Below are 14,637 nucleotides of genomic sequence, written 5' to 3'. Positions count from 1 at the left end.
GATTTCTATCTCAATGCGTGCCACGGCGCATATCGTCAACTGTCGGCCGAGCCCTCGTGACGGGGTCCGGCCGCAACTTCGGGCGGTTCTCCGCAGCTTCCTCCGCTTCTCACTCTGCTCCTCGTCTTTAACCCTCGGCAGGCCCTCCTTTCCTCACCTCCTCTCCCAATCCCTCACAAACATTCCGCAATGGGCCTCATCAGTCGCATTTTCAAGGTGACCGCCGCCGGCACCGTCGCCTCGGTCGGCGTTTTCTTCGGCGCCACGCGCAATGACGTCTTTGAGCCCATGGACGCCAATGATCCCATTTTCTCCTCGCCGTTCTTCAGAAAGTTCAATCCCGAGAGCAACCCGACTCTGCATGACCTTTGCGTCCGCCGCGTTCCCCTGGACAAGATCAACCCGTCATTGTTGGAGAAGAAGGGCAAGCTGGTCGAGGCCTTCTGCGCCGGTATTTGGGGTGGCATGGGTAAGCTCCTCCTCCACCCATTCTGCTCGCCGGCATGCAAACTCCTCCTCTGACAAATAGACCGTGAACTGGACGTGTAGGATACATCCCGCAGCGCGCTTATTTCGCCAACAAGTACCAAGGCCCCGAAACCGCCAGCCACCTCTGGGAGCGCAAGGACCTCCTCTCTAGTAGCTATGAGGTCGGCACATTGATCACCGATCACTTTGAAGTCGTCGAGAAGACCGACGAGAAAATTGTGGTCCGCTGCGGCGCCTCCCCTCGCGTGCGCGATGTCCGCCCCTCCGACGGTCTGTTTGAAATCGGCGCGGTGGTTAAACCAGAGCAGGGCGTGGCCGAGTTCACCCTAAAGAGCTGCTTCTATCAAGGTCTGGGCAAGGCCGAGGGAGCTCCTATGGGCCCGGTTATGGAGTGGTTGCACAGACAATACACCAAACTGTGGATGGAGACTGCTATCCTAAAGAACTGTACTCGGTAAGGAAGAGGCGTAAGATAGACCGCACGCCTTGTTTACGATTACCCGTATATATATACTTTCTTATTCTTAATGGTCCATGAACAAACCAGAGCATTCCTCGTGCGAATACAGGTGGAGGAAATATTCAACCTTGATTTATTGTTGAGGGTCCCCGTATGCAATTCTAACACGCATCTACCAGAGACAGCCCAGCCTCGTCACTGCGAGAGACATCACTCTTTGATTTCAACCCGAGGGTCTTCCTTCGAGTCGGGCACATCTCTGCTTTTGAGAGCCTCTGAGTTGGGGTCACTCGTTAGAGTGACTGCCAAGACAGTTGGCAGGGCAATGACGAGCGAGCCCATGCAGAGACCCCAGTCCATGGCAAACTGTGTCATCGCGGGCTTCTTCAGGGCATTAATGCGCCAGGCCATTGCACCGCCAGTCGCCTGGAAGGTCTTATATGCGCCCACGGTAATCGCCGTCTCGGCAGGGGAGTTGGAGCGGGCACCCATGAGCCAATAGCAGAAGGATTGCCAGAAGGCATCGTATGCGCCGTAGAAGATGTAGAGCAAGGTCGGACCAACCGAGATACTGCTGTCGGTATAATCGATGTCCTGCTTGAAGCCCGCCGCCACCCGACGATCCGACCACTTCTGGAACGCATATCCACCACCCCAGATAGCCATCCCCGTCACGAAAAGGAAGACCCACCCGATGCGAGCGCGCATAGGCCGTGTGAAGCCCGGCATATCAAGGATGAGGCCGATAATCAGTCCGCCCAGCATTTGCGCGATCCAGTAAAGAGCCCCATTGAGTGAGCGCGTGCGGATATTGAAGGTCATGCCGTTGACCACGTTCTGCTGGTACGAGTAGAAGACGTTGGCCGAGAAAAACAGAGGCAACATGCACACCACGCGCCAATCGGTAACCGTGCGCACTGCCTGGCGAGCCGTCTTCCGCCAGTTCTTCTCAGATTGCGGTGTGGCCTGCAGCTGGGACACGCGAACGCTTGATGGTGGGCAGATGAACACGCCGAGAAGCCATCCAATAGCCATGATAATCAGCAGCGCAATATAGGTTCCGTTCGAGACCGTGCCACTCTTCGAGTGGTAGTTGAGTCCAAAGCTCGCTAGAGATCCCACACCACCACCCAGGTTGAAGATGATCCAAAACACCGCAATGGCTCGCCCCTTTTGCGATTCCTTCACGTACGTGGTCATGATAGCTCCCTGGGCAACCCACAAGAATGATGCGCCCACACCGAGAATTGCGCCGGCCGCGATAACAAAGGCGCCGTTCTTGGTGGCTGGTGGGACGAGATCGGATTAGTTCATGGGTCATGGAGCGAGCCAGGGATTGATCGACACACAATTGAAGCACAAGAGACTGCCAGAGTATAAAGGATAGGTCCATCCGCCCAGCAGGAGGCACACTCGGGGTCCGACACGATCAAATATCGGTCCCACCACAAAAAGCGCCGTGCCGGCAGTCGCGGCAAGGAGCGCGACTGTCGCATTAGCAGCCACCGTCTGGTTAACTTGGCCGGAGCCTCCTAGACCGGCCAGGGCATTGTACATCTACGTGAATCCGTGAGTCAGTAGGCGCCAAGTTATGACCCAGAAACCTCAAGGACCTACTCCAGGGCAGCAGAAACAGATAAAGCTGATCAGAATGATCTGGAACCAGCAGTGCGTGTAGATCTGGTGAAAGGTCGAACGCTTGTCATCCTCACCAGCATGCATGATCGGGCCAGCAGCATCTCCTGCACTTGTGTCGTTGTCATCCATTGTGCCGAGAAGATATGACCGAGACCGACGCTGATGAGCACCTGCAAAGGGTTGCGAACTCTTTTAAGCGGCAGATCCAACAGTGACGAAGAAGTGTCGCCGGGGGCCCCTCATGAGATACGAGTATTTGTTTGTGTTGTGGCTGCGATGCTACCTCGACCAGCTCGCCAATCCCTGCATTCCAGCATCGCATCCTGGTATCCCGGGTGGAGCAGGCCAATCAGGACAACCCCCGTTTCTTATCAATGACTCGCAGCTCTCGCAAGTGCCGGTAGGCGGTGATAGCATCGTCGTCGCAGAGCGGGGGAGGCCCGCGGAATCGATCCACATTGGGCACGTCCCTGCGTCCCTGGAGGGGGGTGCACTCCACCACGAGTCGCGTGTCGGGAGATTAACCGCGGTTGACTTCCAGGGGGCCGCCTGATCCCACGCTGGGTCCTCGCTGCGACTCTGGCAGGTAACGCCCCCCGCATGTCGCTGAGCGAGAGCCGATAGAGACTTCGTTTACGTATCGGCCATAGGTTGATGTTGATACGTTTCTGCATCGGCAGTGGTCCGAGCCCCCACCCCGGCGGCCCAGGAACCATGAAGGCCAAGTCGGCCAACGGGTGTCGGCACCGCTGCACTTAGCCCCTGGCTAGCGTCGGGATCTCTTCGACCAGCGCTGTACTGATAGATCCTGTCATCCCGATAGCGATTTCACGCAAGTCTTGGGCCTTCCTTTTGTGGTGCGCAGTTGTGAGTTGATTTCATATGCAGATCCATCGGGTTAAAAACAACCACCCGACACGATGGATTTGAGTAGCTTGGCCAAATTGCAGACGGAGGGGGTCAATCCCCGGACAACGTACATTGACCGCATGTCGACGCTGGAGATGTGCAGTGTCATCAATGACGATGATCACAGAGTGGCGGAAAGCGTCAAACCCTGCCTGCCCGTGATTGCTGCGGCGATTGACGCCCTGGCACCGCGTGTGCGTCGAGGTGGGCGAGTGGTGTATGTTGGGGCGGGAACCAGCGGGAGGTCAGTGAAGCCCCCGACGAGAGACCGACCACTGTGATGACCAACGACCGGAGCTTGTAGACTGGGAATCTTGGATGCCTCAGAGATTCCGCCGACTTTTGCTGCTCCGCGCTCCCAGTTCATTGGCTTAATTGCTGGCGGTGATGCCGCCATCCGTCAAGCGCAAGAGGGCGCCGAGGATAACGAGCAAGCCGGTGAAGACGACCTACAGCGCTTGGAGCTGAACCCTGAGCTCGATAGTGTGATCGGTATTGCTAGTTCAGGCCGAACGCCCTATGTCCTCGGATGTCTTGCTTTCGCCAAACGACAAGGCTGCGTCACGATAGGCATTGTTTGTGTATCACCCTCAGCAATCGGCCGCTCGGGCAATGTGGACTACCTGATTGCTCCTGTCCCAGGGCCAGAGGTTGTGACTGGCAGCACAAGACTCAAGTCGGGCACCGCGACGAAGTTGGTTCTGAACATGCTGAGCACAGGGACCATGATTCGAGTCGGGAAGACCTACGGCAATATGGTATGACATCCCGGTAGTATCCAGTTTGAAGAGGAAACTAACCTTCCTTCAGATGGTTGATATGGTGGCATCAAATCTCAAACTGGAGCAGCGATCACGGAACATGCTGCGCCGCCTCAGCACGAAGTGCAGCTCCCTGTCCGACTCGGAGCTAGATGCTCTTCTTGCGCAATCCAATGGCAGTGTTAAGCTTGCCATACTGGTTGCTGAAACAGGGAAATCGGCGAAGGACTGCCAGCAGCACTTGGACTCGGCCGGAGGAGTGCTGGCCAGCGCATTTGAAGGAGCATCTGCGCCTGCACAACCTCTCTGTCCACCAGCTGCGATTGCCAGGCGGTTTATGCTGTGCATCGATGGTGGCGGCACGAAATGCGCCGCAGCTGTAACTGATCACACTGGAGTTGTGCGTCATGGCTACGCTGGCCCATGCAATCTGTACGTGTTGTTTTCCTCTGGAAGTTTGGGCATGGACTGACCACCCTGCTAGGACTGATGGCATTGGGAATGTGCAGGGAGTAGTGGATACTTTGATTGAGTCCACCAAGAATGCACTGAAAGAGCACCTGCCAAGTGGCACTGAACCAGGCGAAACAGGATGGAAGCAATACCTGAAGACTTGCTTCCGGTCTGTCTGGGTTGGAGTTGCTGGCTTGGATCGTGCTGGTTTGCACAAAGAACTGGCTCCGCAGCTGGCAGCGGTCTTTGGCCTCGACCATACTGCAGCCGACTTTCAGCTGACTAGTGACGTGGACCTCCTGCCGGCATCGGTGTCTGTAGACAAAAACCAGTCGTCTGTGATTGTTCTGATTGCGGGTACTGGGAGCGTGGCCATGCGCTATGCTTGGACGGAAGATCGGGGTTATATTCGTGTAGCCCGCTCGGGCGGGTGGGGCCACATGCTGGGCGACGAAGGTAGCGGATACTCCATCGGAGTGGAAGCCATCAAGCACACGCTGCTCGTTCTGGAAGAGCAGATGCTCGACCTTCGCTCAGACGGTCCTGGTGAGTTCGAGCATGCGGTGATCAGCCAGCTTGGGTGTACAGCCTCGGACAGCGGCCGCATCGACCTTCTGAGCGGTATTTTGTCGGGGCATCACCCACAGACCACTAAGACTCGCATCGCTGGCGTGGCTGAGACCGTGTTGAAGTTGGCAGCGCACAACAGCACGGCTAAGGTGGTTGTGGAGGAACAAACGGCGCATCTGATTACCAAGACACTGGGTCGTTTGACTGACTCCAAGTGCAGAGGTTATGCTCCCCCCGAGGAGACCGAGTTGGTGTTAGCCGGTGGGCTGATGAAAAATGAAGAATATCAACAAGCTTTGAAGAAGCAGCTGGACCAGCGAGGGTTGCGGTTCCGCGGGATTCGTGCCGTGGACGACGTTGCTGCGGTGGGGGCCAAGTTCCTGATGCTGGCAAGATGGAAAGAAGAAGAGAGCGAAATGTAGGGTGTTGTGATTTGGTGAATAGACCCTCATAACCCTTGTCAAGTTGGAGCCTGTGTGTCTGCGTGTCCTGTATTCTTCCTGCAAGCACGCGCGTCGAAGGGGATAAAATGTTATTTCTACGAAAGACCGTGTTCCAAGCAAATTGACGATGACTGATATCAAGTTCCTCTTCCCTCCCCATCACCTCACCCTTCCCGCCGACTCAACCTCAGCTTGTCCCGCCATCATCGGGACTGCCTCGATCACTGACTCTGAGCTTGGGCTGTGGTTCCAAATCCCAGTGATCTCCAGGCCCACGCTTTGCAGTAGATCCCTCCACTGGCTCTCCGATCGTTCGACCCCAGCACCGATGCTCATCATCTGAATATCTAAAGAAGCCGGCAGCAAGGACTCGTCCGTGTCGGGCAAGACAAAGTCTACGATGAGGATCCGCGAATAATCCGGAGCCATGGCTGACACTGTGTTGCGCAAAATCTGCTGGCAGATGTGGTTCGGCCAGTCGTGGAAAACCGCTCGAAAGTAATACGCCCGAGCGCATGAAGGGGCTGGGGATCCAGAAAGCTGTTTCCCATCACATCGATGCCTGCCTCGCGACCCGACACGCCATACACCACTTTGGGCAGGTCTTGCAGCACTAATTTACCCGACAGATTGGCATGTGCCTGACGGAAGCGAGTCAAGTCATGGCCTTGTTTGCCACCAATGCCAACCAAGAAGACAGTGTCCTCATAGGGGACTGCATAGCCCAGTAGCCTCTCCACGGGATACACATCGAACCACATGGGTTGGCCCTGCCACCGGCTGGCCATGTACGAGTTGAACAAGGTCTGCTGATTCTTGCGACTAGCCGGCCAATCAAATTGGCTCTGGCCCACTGCCCACTGCATGGGCGAGCGAGCATACTCCTGCGGGTTCGTATAACCATGCGCACGCAGATCAGTTTGCTCAGAGTGGGCACAGTGAGGTCATAGCTTTGTCGAGTCAGCATTCACGAAGAATCAGGACAGTGAAAACCAACACAAAGGATGGAGTATACGTGCATGGCACGCCATCTCGGCTAATTGGCTGGGTCAATGCTCCTGTGTTGTCGTTGGGCGCGATACACCTCCGAAGCCGGCGTGCTACACAACCCCAGGGACGCCATGACGCGCATCATGCGCACTGGCAGACTACCTTAGCTCGGTCCACCAGCTCCACCAGGCCCGATTGTCCACACACGGTGGTACTCATTCGACGGGAAACAGGGTAGGGCCATACCAATCAGTTCCCGCTCGGCGCCGGTGTTCTCGGCGAGCTGAGTAGCCGAGACCCCTCCATCTTGATGCTGCTTTTCCATCAGCAACGGAAAAATACCCAAATCAATTACGGAGCGCAGGGCAGCATTTTGCGGAGGCTGTGCATGGTCAGTCCAAGAATCCTCGAGAGAAGCGAGCTTCTCTTTACCTGGTAGATAAGACGCTGCACCGTTTCTGTCGGCGTTTCCACAGCCACTTTAAGTTGGTCGATCAATCGAAGCAGTTCGAAGTGGATCTGCGGTGACGGATTTGAGCAGTCCTGCAGCACCAACTGCCCTAGACGATTGACCATAGCAAAAAGAGGTGTGATCACTGTCATGTTCTGCGGCGGGGGACAAAGTAAGACGAGAAAATATGCACTGCACTAGATGAAACACGATTTATGCCATGTAACACAAGCGAGAGGGACCGAATCCCGTGAGCTGGTTGTGCATGTACATTTATACCATGCCCGTACACTTCCTCGACTTCTCGAGCTGACAGTCGCATTTGAATGCGGCCATTCGTGCCGTGTCCATTCGGAAGGTGGTCCCAGCAGAGAGGAAAAAGATGGCAAACGTTTCGGTTCCATTCCTAGCCCGAGGATGCCCGGGGGTCTGAGCTGACCTGGTCAGAATGCCCGAAAACAGCACCCCGCTTAGATGAGTGCCTCAGCCTCGGCATCATCCAATAGCTCGGATGAAGCTCGGATGACCGCAGGCTGTACTGCATACTCCGTGCAGAGGATATAGTTCAGTATACGCCGCACCCCGGCGGCCTTGCGTGCTGCATCAAGCGAGTGGAACCGAACCCGTGGGCGATACGGACTTGGCGCACGATTGGATTCCCGCCCATTTGCGACGGCATCGGCCCACTTATTTTGACGCGTTTGGCTCACCCCTGAGCCTTCCCGATCGACACGCAAGCAGCTGGAGCGAAATCAGGCGCTTTCAGGCGATGTTTCAGGCGATGTTTGCTTCATACATCTGTGGGAAGACGCAGAGGCGGGGGGGAACAACCACATCCACGGTGTATAAAGAACCTGATTGAGTTCCATCGAAAGCCCGTCGATTCCTGGGCCCCAATTCCTTCGCGCCAATCGCCCGCTGCCCATCCCCTTTAGCGCCGGCAAATGTCAATGCACTCTCTACCAACCCCGCCATCCGAGGCCGTCTCCCGATGGATGCCCGCCATCGCCACGGTCAGCTTGGGGGCAGCCCATCTGCACTCCCTTACGGCGAAAATCGAGGCCGCTGTACGGAGCGGCCAGAAGGGTCTAGAGCTCTTCCATGACGACCTTGCACATTTCGCCAAGACACAACGGTGTCATACCTGTGACGAAGCGCCGGCCCGCACCGATCGCGACTATGAGATCGACGCTGCGCACGCCATCCGCGATCTATGCGCGGAGCGGGGCCTGCGAATATTAGCCCTCCAGCCCTTCCGCCACTATGAGGGTCTGATCGACCCCGATCAACATGCCCAGCGAATCGATGAGCTGAAACACTGGGTGCAGCTCTCGAAGATTCTCGGCGACGACCTTTTCATTCTCATCCCTTCTTCCTTCCTCGACCCATCTGAGATCACCGGGGATCGAGACCGGCTCGTGGCCGATCTCGCCCAAGCGGCGGATGTCGCCTTTCCCATCCGCATCGCCTATGAGGCATTGGCTTGGGGTACATACGTCAATACATGGGAAGATTGCTGGGACATCGTTCGACGGGCCAACCGGCCAAATCTGGGCATCTGCCTGGACACATTCAACATCGCAGCGCGGGTGTGGGCCGACCCGACCAGCGCGACGGGACGTCTCCCGGCCGACGCAGATGCACAGCTGCAGGCATCAATGGACCGGCTCGTCCAAGAAGTTGAGCTGGACCGAGTCATGATGGTGCAGCTGGCGGATGGAGAGCGGGTCGACCCACAGACGCCGTTCCTCCACGCAGAAGGTATGCATAAGCTGCTGGCATGGTCCCGGAATGCCCGTCTATTCCCGTGTGAAGAAGAACGGGGTGGGTATCTCCCCATTCGAGAGGTTGCCGATGCCTGTCTCAACGGGCTGGGCTACACCGGATGGGTCAGTATGGAAGTGTTCTCCCGAACCACCGGTGAAGACAAGCCCTCGGTGCCGGGTGAGCATGCCGAGCGGGCCGCTCGATCCTGGCAGCGGATCTTGCAGCAGTTAGACATGAAGGTTGAGAAAGCTGCCATCTGTAAATCTTGCCATTGATGATAGCAGATCCCCTTTCACGTTTCCTATCTTTTGTCTCTGACTTTCGGCCTTGGTAACATGTTTAGATTGCCATTTGACATGCTTCCTAGTATAGATCCGGTGTGGTATGAACTGTTATCTATGTCGTCTCTAACTGAATAAAGAAGGGATTGTTGGACCCAGGCCGAATGTAATGTGTTTCTCAATCGCCTCTCTTGACAGCTGGACATACGTACATCTCCCATCCTTCCCTGTTGTGCAGCAGCGGCTGTGGACCAACCCCCGCTGGGTTGATAGCCAGGCTTCGCCACATACCGCACCGGATCCGTGTCCTGTGAACATTAATGCCATAGATTCGAAGAATGTCTAGATACACCCAGTAAATCATTTTTCCTTTCTAGAAGGACCCAAGACAACGAGTCTTAGATCGTATTTCTGTTGCGTTATACCGCCGCTCCTTTCCTAGGGCGTACCGGGTCAATTCTGTTGCGTTCCGCAGTCCAAGAATGCAATCCAGGCCGGCACCATTGACCCGCTCACCATCAGAAACAACGAAGCACGGCTGGAATGATCGACATGTCTGGACCCGATCGGACGGTTAGCATTCCTCCCGGCAAACGGACAGCGCGATCCGCGACGAGTCGGCTCCACTATGGGACTTCGCAGGGCCGCGGCCCATTTCCAGCGACCGTTGATCGCAAAGTAGCCTCATGGACCAGCCGCTCGGTGCATTCCAACTCATCCGATCCCTTCCCGCGGACACGGCACAATGCAGGTCTGAGCATGGGGTAGTTTCCATACAGGTAATTCTGTTCCCTACTGACTTTGTCAGAATATGGATCAACCACGATACCAGAGTCAACAAAATTCGACCTCGCGTTCCTCGGCTGATCAGCGATGGCCAGAGACCGTGCTAAGTCCGGTCGAAAGGTAGCAGCGTTTGAACCTGGTTCCTGCACCTGTCTTAGTATGTAACAAACAGCGGGTGGAAGATTGCCACGGTGTTTCGAATCAAGCCAAACCAGCAACCCTTGACTTGGCCATTTTTGTGCAAGACTTGATGTACTCGTAACTTGCAGGAACCATCCCGTCAACTGCTGTCCAGGCTCACGTTGCCGCGTCATCAGGCCAGAATATCTATTATCTTGGTCTTCTCAGGTAAAGGGAAGAAAATCCCTCCGACAGATCGAACCTCCTGTGAAAAACTTACTATTGGGCCCAGGGTGTAAATGAGGGTTGGCGCTGAGTCACCACAGGGGGATTTCAATTGCAAACGAGGCGTCAGTTCCGACACGTTTGCAGTGTAACCATGGCCGTTAGATCCCAGTCTCTGTGAAGTATCTCATGATACTACCGGACCAAGAAATCCTATATGTCGTGGTGAGATCTCTTGTGACGGTGTGCAATGTTGATTTTCAAGGTGGCTCGGCTTGTGTCCGCAGCGCATGACAAGCTTGCTTGTGGCCTGTTTGTATTCCTCGTCAAGGATACACCATTCCCTATCACTCGTACGAATCATACGAGCGGTCTGACTAAACTAGCCGGCAATTGGCAAAAGTGGGCTATCCAGAGTCGTTTGTGCTGGGCATCGCAACCCTGCAACCCTTCTTTCTTCCGAAACGGGACCCCAGCACTCTCCTGCGCACCCCGAAAGCAGACGGCAATCACAACACGGCAGGACCCAATTGAGCGTGAAGATTCAGTATGGTGGAAGCCATAAATACTCCTGTACCCCTTCACCCTCTTGCAGGTGAATTAGTCTTTATTCTCATCTCATAAGCTAGTCTGTACAATCCCACATCATGGGGATTCAAAAAGGCGACCAGGCAGGGCCAAGTGCCTCGTCCAGCACTGCGGATCCTCTTATTCAGACGTTTGGACTGCTTCATGTCTTAGATGACTTAATCCGTCTCCGTGCGGCGGATCTCGTTCAGCATCCGATTCTCGCATATCCAAGTTCTGACAAGGATGCTGCTTTATATAACTATTATACTGGCCGAGACTTGGATGAAATGATCGACCAGTCTGCGGCAGTGCTGATGAATAATGGGTTTCAACCAGTGAGTCCACTCACAATTCATACAATCGGGATCATACTCTGACACACTGTGGCCCAAGAAGAATGGGGGCACTGTGGCTCTGCTTACTCTTTCTGATCTCAACATGGTTATTGTCTTCTTTGCTTTGAGTCGACTGGGCTATACGGTCATGATGTTATCACCACGACTATCGAGTGAAGCATGTGTTTCACTGCTTGACGAAGTCAATTGTGACACAATAATCTACGGCCAAAATGGGAGCATCCGGTCCACTTTGGGGGGAATCCTACAGCGAAAGCCAGTCAGGTGTCACCCTATACCAGGCATATCACAGGGTAACCCAGAGAACGCCCTCCTCATCCTGCACCGAAGGCGCAATTTAAGCGCCCAGAGCAACCAAATTGCGCTTATCCTTCATTCATCTGGTTCAACCGGGACGCCGAAGCCGCTCTACCTTACACATCGGGCACTAATGACGCATCCCCTGCGCGGCCCCGGATTGACCTCCTTCAATCCGCTGCCGTGGTATCATCTCCATGGGCTTTCGACCGCATTGCAGGCAATGTGGATGCAAAAGACCGCTTTCATGTGGAATGCAGCTCTCCCATTCACGGCGCCATGTGTGGTTTCCGTTCTGGAGGCCGCCCGGCCTCAATCGGTGGCGGCTGTACCTTACATGCTTCAGTTGTTGGTGGATAGCCCCAGAGGCATTGCTGCCCTTCGGCAATGCAAGCTGGTGACATACGGAGGCGCTCCCTGTCCGGACGAGCTCGGTGACCGTCTCGTCAGCGAAGGGGTTCCGTTTGGGGGGTCTTTTGGCTTGTAAGTTGCGTGATTACTATGTCTCCGAAAACAAGCACCGATCTAATGGGACCGTAGAACGGAGGCAGGGCTGGTAGCCGAATCAGTCTCCCGGCCAACAGGTGACCCTTACTGGAACTACCTGCGATTCTTCGATAGTATTCGACCACATATCTGGATGAAACCACTTGGAGATGTAATGTATGAATGTGTCTACTTGGCTGGGCATGCCGCTCTGACAACGTCTAACTCGACTGAGCCACCCGGTTCGTTTCATTCTCAGGACGTCTTCACGCCACATCCTACCCTTCCTGATCGATGGAAATACGTCTCCCGACTGGATGACCGGATCACCCTTGTGAATGGGGAGAAAGTCGTTCCACTTCCAATCGAGGGGATCGTCAAGCAGGATCCTTTGATTCACGACGCGGTGGTTGTTGGGTCAGGTAAGCCAGCCCCTGGAATATTGATATTTCAAACACAAGCAGTTGAGGCTGCAGCAATCTCGGAAGAAGAGTATCTTCGTGAAATCTGGCCGACGATTCAGATCGCCAACTCTCGAGCTGAACGGTTCGCACAAATTACGCGCGACATGGTTGCGATCCTGCCCTATACAGCCACGTTCCCACGGACAGACAAGGGATCTATAATTCGATCTCAAGTCTATCTACACTATGCCAAGTTGATCGACAATCTTTACTCCAGATCAGAAAAATTGGCGGGCCATCTTCAGCTTGATTTCGCCGATACACAGTCCTTCCTAATGCAACTCTGCCGCGACCAGCTGGGGCTATCGCTTCCCAGTGTGACTACTAGTTTCCTCGCTGCAGGCATTGACAGTCTCAAGGCCCTCCATCTTCGACGCTTGATCGTGCAGAGGCTGAGGTTTGATCAAGACGGCTTGGGCCGAAATGTGGTGTATGAGACCGGCAGCATTGCCAGGCTCGCCGAGCATATCTGTGCCCTCCAGGGCGGACAGAATGCAGCAGCTGTGCAAAGTGAAGCCACAGTCATGGCGGGCTTGATTGAGAAGTACTCTTCGTTTCAGAAGCATACACCAGGACCAGCGATCTTTCCGAACACCAAGGGCGTGGTGAGTACAATTATCTGGCTAGTTCGTCACGCACGCTAACACCACAAAAGATTCTGACAGGGGCCACGGGGTCCATTGGCGCTCACACTCTCTATGAATTGCTTCACGACAAGTCTATCTCAACCGTCTTCTGTCTGACCCGCCGACCGTCACCATTGGAGGCTGTTCTGCACGGCTTGGGTGATCGAGAATTGTATATCACCCCCACACAGAAGGCCAAGATTGTCGCTTTGAATAGCACCCTCGACGAGCCCAACTTCGGCCTCGACCCCGAAGTTATTCAATCCATGCAAAAGAGCGTGACTCAAATCATCCACGCCGCCTGGTCTGTCAACTTTAACCTTCCCCTCACTCAATTCTCTCCGCACATCCAGGGTCTCCACCACTTGCTCCAATTTTCTCTCTCCGTCCACCGACCCGAGCCAGCAGTGATGCTTTTCTGCTCCTCTATCTCCACCGCGCTAGCCTCGCCGCTGCCCTCGATCCCCGAAGAGCCCATGTCCATATGCAATGCATACATGGGATATGGGCAATCCAAACTCATTGGCGAACATATCATCAGCGTTGCACGCCGCGCCGGTGCGCGGTGTTATTCTCTGCGCATCGGACAGGTCTCAGGTCACTCCAAAAAGGGCCTGTGGAACGACAGCGATGCCCTGCCGCTGATGGTCCGGTCGGCGATAGTGCTGAAAGCGCTGCCTGAATTGGACCACATGTGTTCCTGGCTACCTGTGGACAAGCTCGCAGCGGCAATAGTCGAGATCGGTAGAGCGTGCTCAGCATCTAGTAGAGTTCATGACGCCAGCCAGCGGGCAGGGGAAATGACCTTCAGTCACACGGATAGTGAGACGAGCGGCGAAACGGCGTTGGTGGATGACTCGATCTACAACGTGTGCAACTCGCGAGAGTTTTCGTGGTCGGCACTGCTGGAGTCGTTGAGCCGGAGCGGGTTTCAGTTCGAGATAGTCCCCTTTGAGAAGTGGATGGCGATGCTGGGGGAGAGTGAGGCACGAGGTGAAGAAGATGTCAATCCGGCCGTGAAGTTGATCGAGCATTATGAGAAGATGTATGGTGGGAAATCGTTACTCAGTTCGAAGACGTTTCGGACGAATCGGGCGGAGAGAGATAGTGAGACACTTCGCAATGGTCGATTGAGGATTATCGAGGATGGGATTCTGGGTTCCTATGTGCGGGACTGGTTGACTCGATGGTTTACTTCTTGAGCTATGGAAGATATTTGGGCATCTGAGTTCAGATTGTTTACACTTCAAAGATACGAACTCTAGGCGCCGTGACAGCAATTGGCTGCTGCCGATGAAAGACGTTTCACCTTGTTGATGCACTTTACATCCAATTAGTATGCAAGACGGGCTGTGAAATGAGGTTGGTAACTACCAGTTGATATTCTAATAAAAATCCAAAAGCTGCACGGCATCTATGGACGTATAAAAAGGCCTATGGTACATGGCAACAAAGCAAACAGGAAATATCCTCCACGTTGACCCCACGAAAGTCG

General features: G+C 54.8%; 6 protein-coding genes across 6 annotated transcripts; 4 read left to right on the top strand and 2 right to left on the bottom strand.

The window, feature by feature from the left end:
- Positions 1–189: 189 nt before the first annotated feature.
- On the top strand, positions 190–947 carry N7482_007935 (uncharacterized protein; the record flags this gene model as incomplete). The annotated part of the gene is made up of 2 exons (XM_056690059.1): positions 190–469; positions 550–947. The coding sequence occupies 2 exons, from the start codon at positions 190–192 to the stop codon at positions 945–947; spliced, it is 678 nt and encodes a 225-aa protein (XP_056542488.1).
- Positions 948–1,159: 212 nt separating this feature from the next.
- Positions 1,160–2,716, bottom strand: N7482_007934 (putative MFS transporter; the record flags this gene model as incomplete). The annotated part of the gene is made up of 3 exons (XM_056690058.1): positions 1,160–2,235; positions 2,299–2,506; positions 2,567–2,716. The coding sequence occupies 3 exons, from the start codon at positions 2,714–2,716 to the stop codon at positions 1,160–1,162; spliced, it is 1,434 nt and encodes a 477-aa protein (XP_056542487.1).
- Positions 2,717–3,507: 791 nt separating this feature from the next.
- Positions 3,508–5,702, top strand: N7482_007933 (putative glucokinase regulator family protein; the record flags this gene model as incomplete). The annotated part of the gene is made up of 4 exons (XM_056690057.1): positions 3,508–3,740; positions 3,801–4,254; positions 4,307–4,689; positions 4,742–5,702. 4 exons carry the CDS (start codon positions 3,508–3,510, stop codon positions 5,700–5,702), a joined length of 2,031 nt encoding a protein of 676 aa, XP_056542486.1.
- A 180-nt stretch (positions 5,703–5,882) lies between these two features.
- Positions 5,883–7,316, bottom strand: N7482_007932 (uncharacterized protein; the record flags this gene model as incomplete). Its single annotated transcript, XM_056690056.1, has 4 exons — positions 5,883–6,247; positions 6,346–6,607; positions 6,919–7,095; positions 7,146–7,316. 4 exons carry the CDS (start codon positions 7,314–7,316, stop codon positions 5,883–5,885), a joined length of 975 nt encoding a protein of 324 aa, XP_056542485.1.
- Positions 7,317–8,108: 792 nt separating this feature from the next.
- N7482_007931 (sugar phosphate isomerase/epimerase family protein) lies at positions 8,109–9,206 on the top strand (the record flags this gene model as incomplete). Its single annotated transcript, XM_056690055.1, has 1 exon — positions 8,109–9,206. The coding sequence occupies one exon, from the start codon at positions 8,109–8,111 to the stop codon at positions 9,204–9,206; it is 1,098 nt and encodes a 365-aa protein (XP_056542484.1).
- Positions 9,207–10,990: 1,784 nt separating this feature from the next.
- On the top strand, positions 10,991–14,344 carry N7482_007930 (uncharacterized protein; the record flags this gene model as incomplete). Its single annotated transcript, XM_056690054.1, has 4 exons — positions 10,991–11,248; positions 11,307–12,049; positions 12,107–13,121; positions 13,172–14,344. 4 exons carry the CDS (start codon positions 10,991–10,993, stop codon positions 14,342–14,344), a joined length of 3,189 nt encoding a protein of 1,062 aa, XP_056542483.1.
- Between the last annotated feature and the right edge of the window lie 293 nt (positions 14,345–14,637).

This window comes from Penicillium canariense, assembly GCF_028826845.1.
Source record: "Penicillium canariense strain IBT 26290 chromosome Unknown utg000004l_segment0_segment0, whole genome shotgun sequence".
Classification (NCBI taxonomy): Eukaryota; Fungi; Ascomycota; class Eurotiomycetes; order Eurotiales; family Aspergillaceae; genus Penicillium; species Penicillium canariense.
This window is presented reverse-complemented; position numbering and strand designations above follow the sequence as displayed.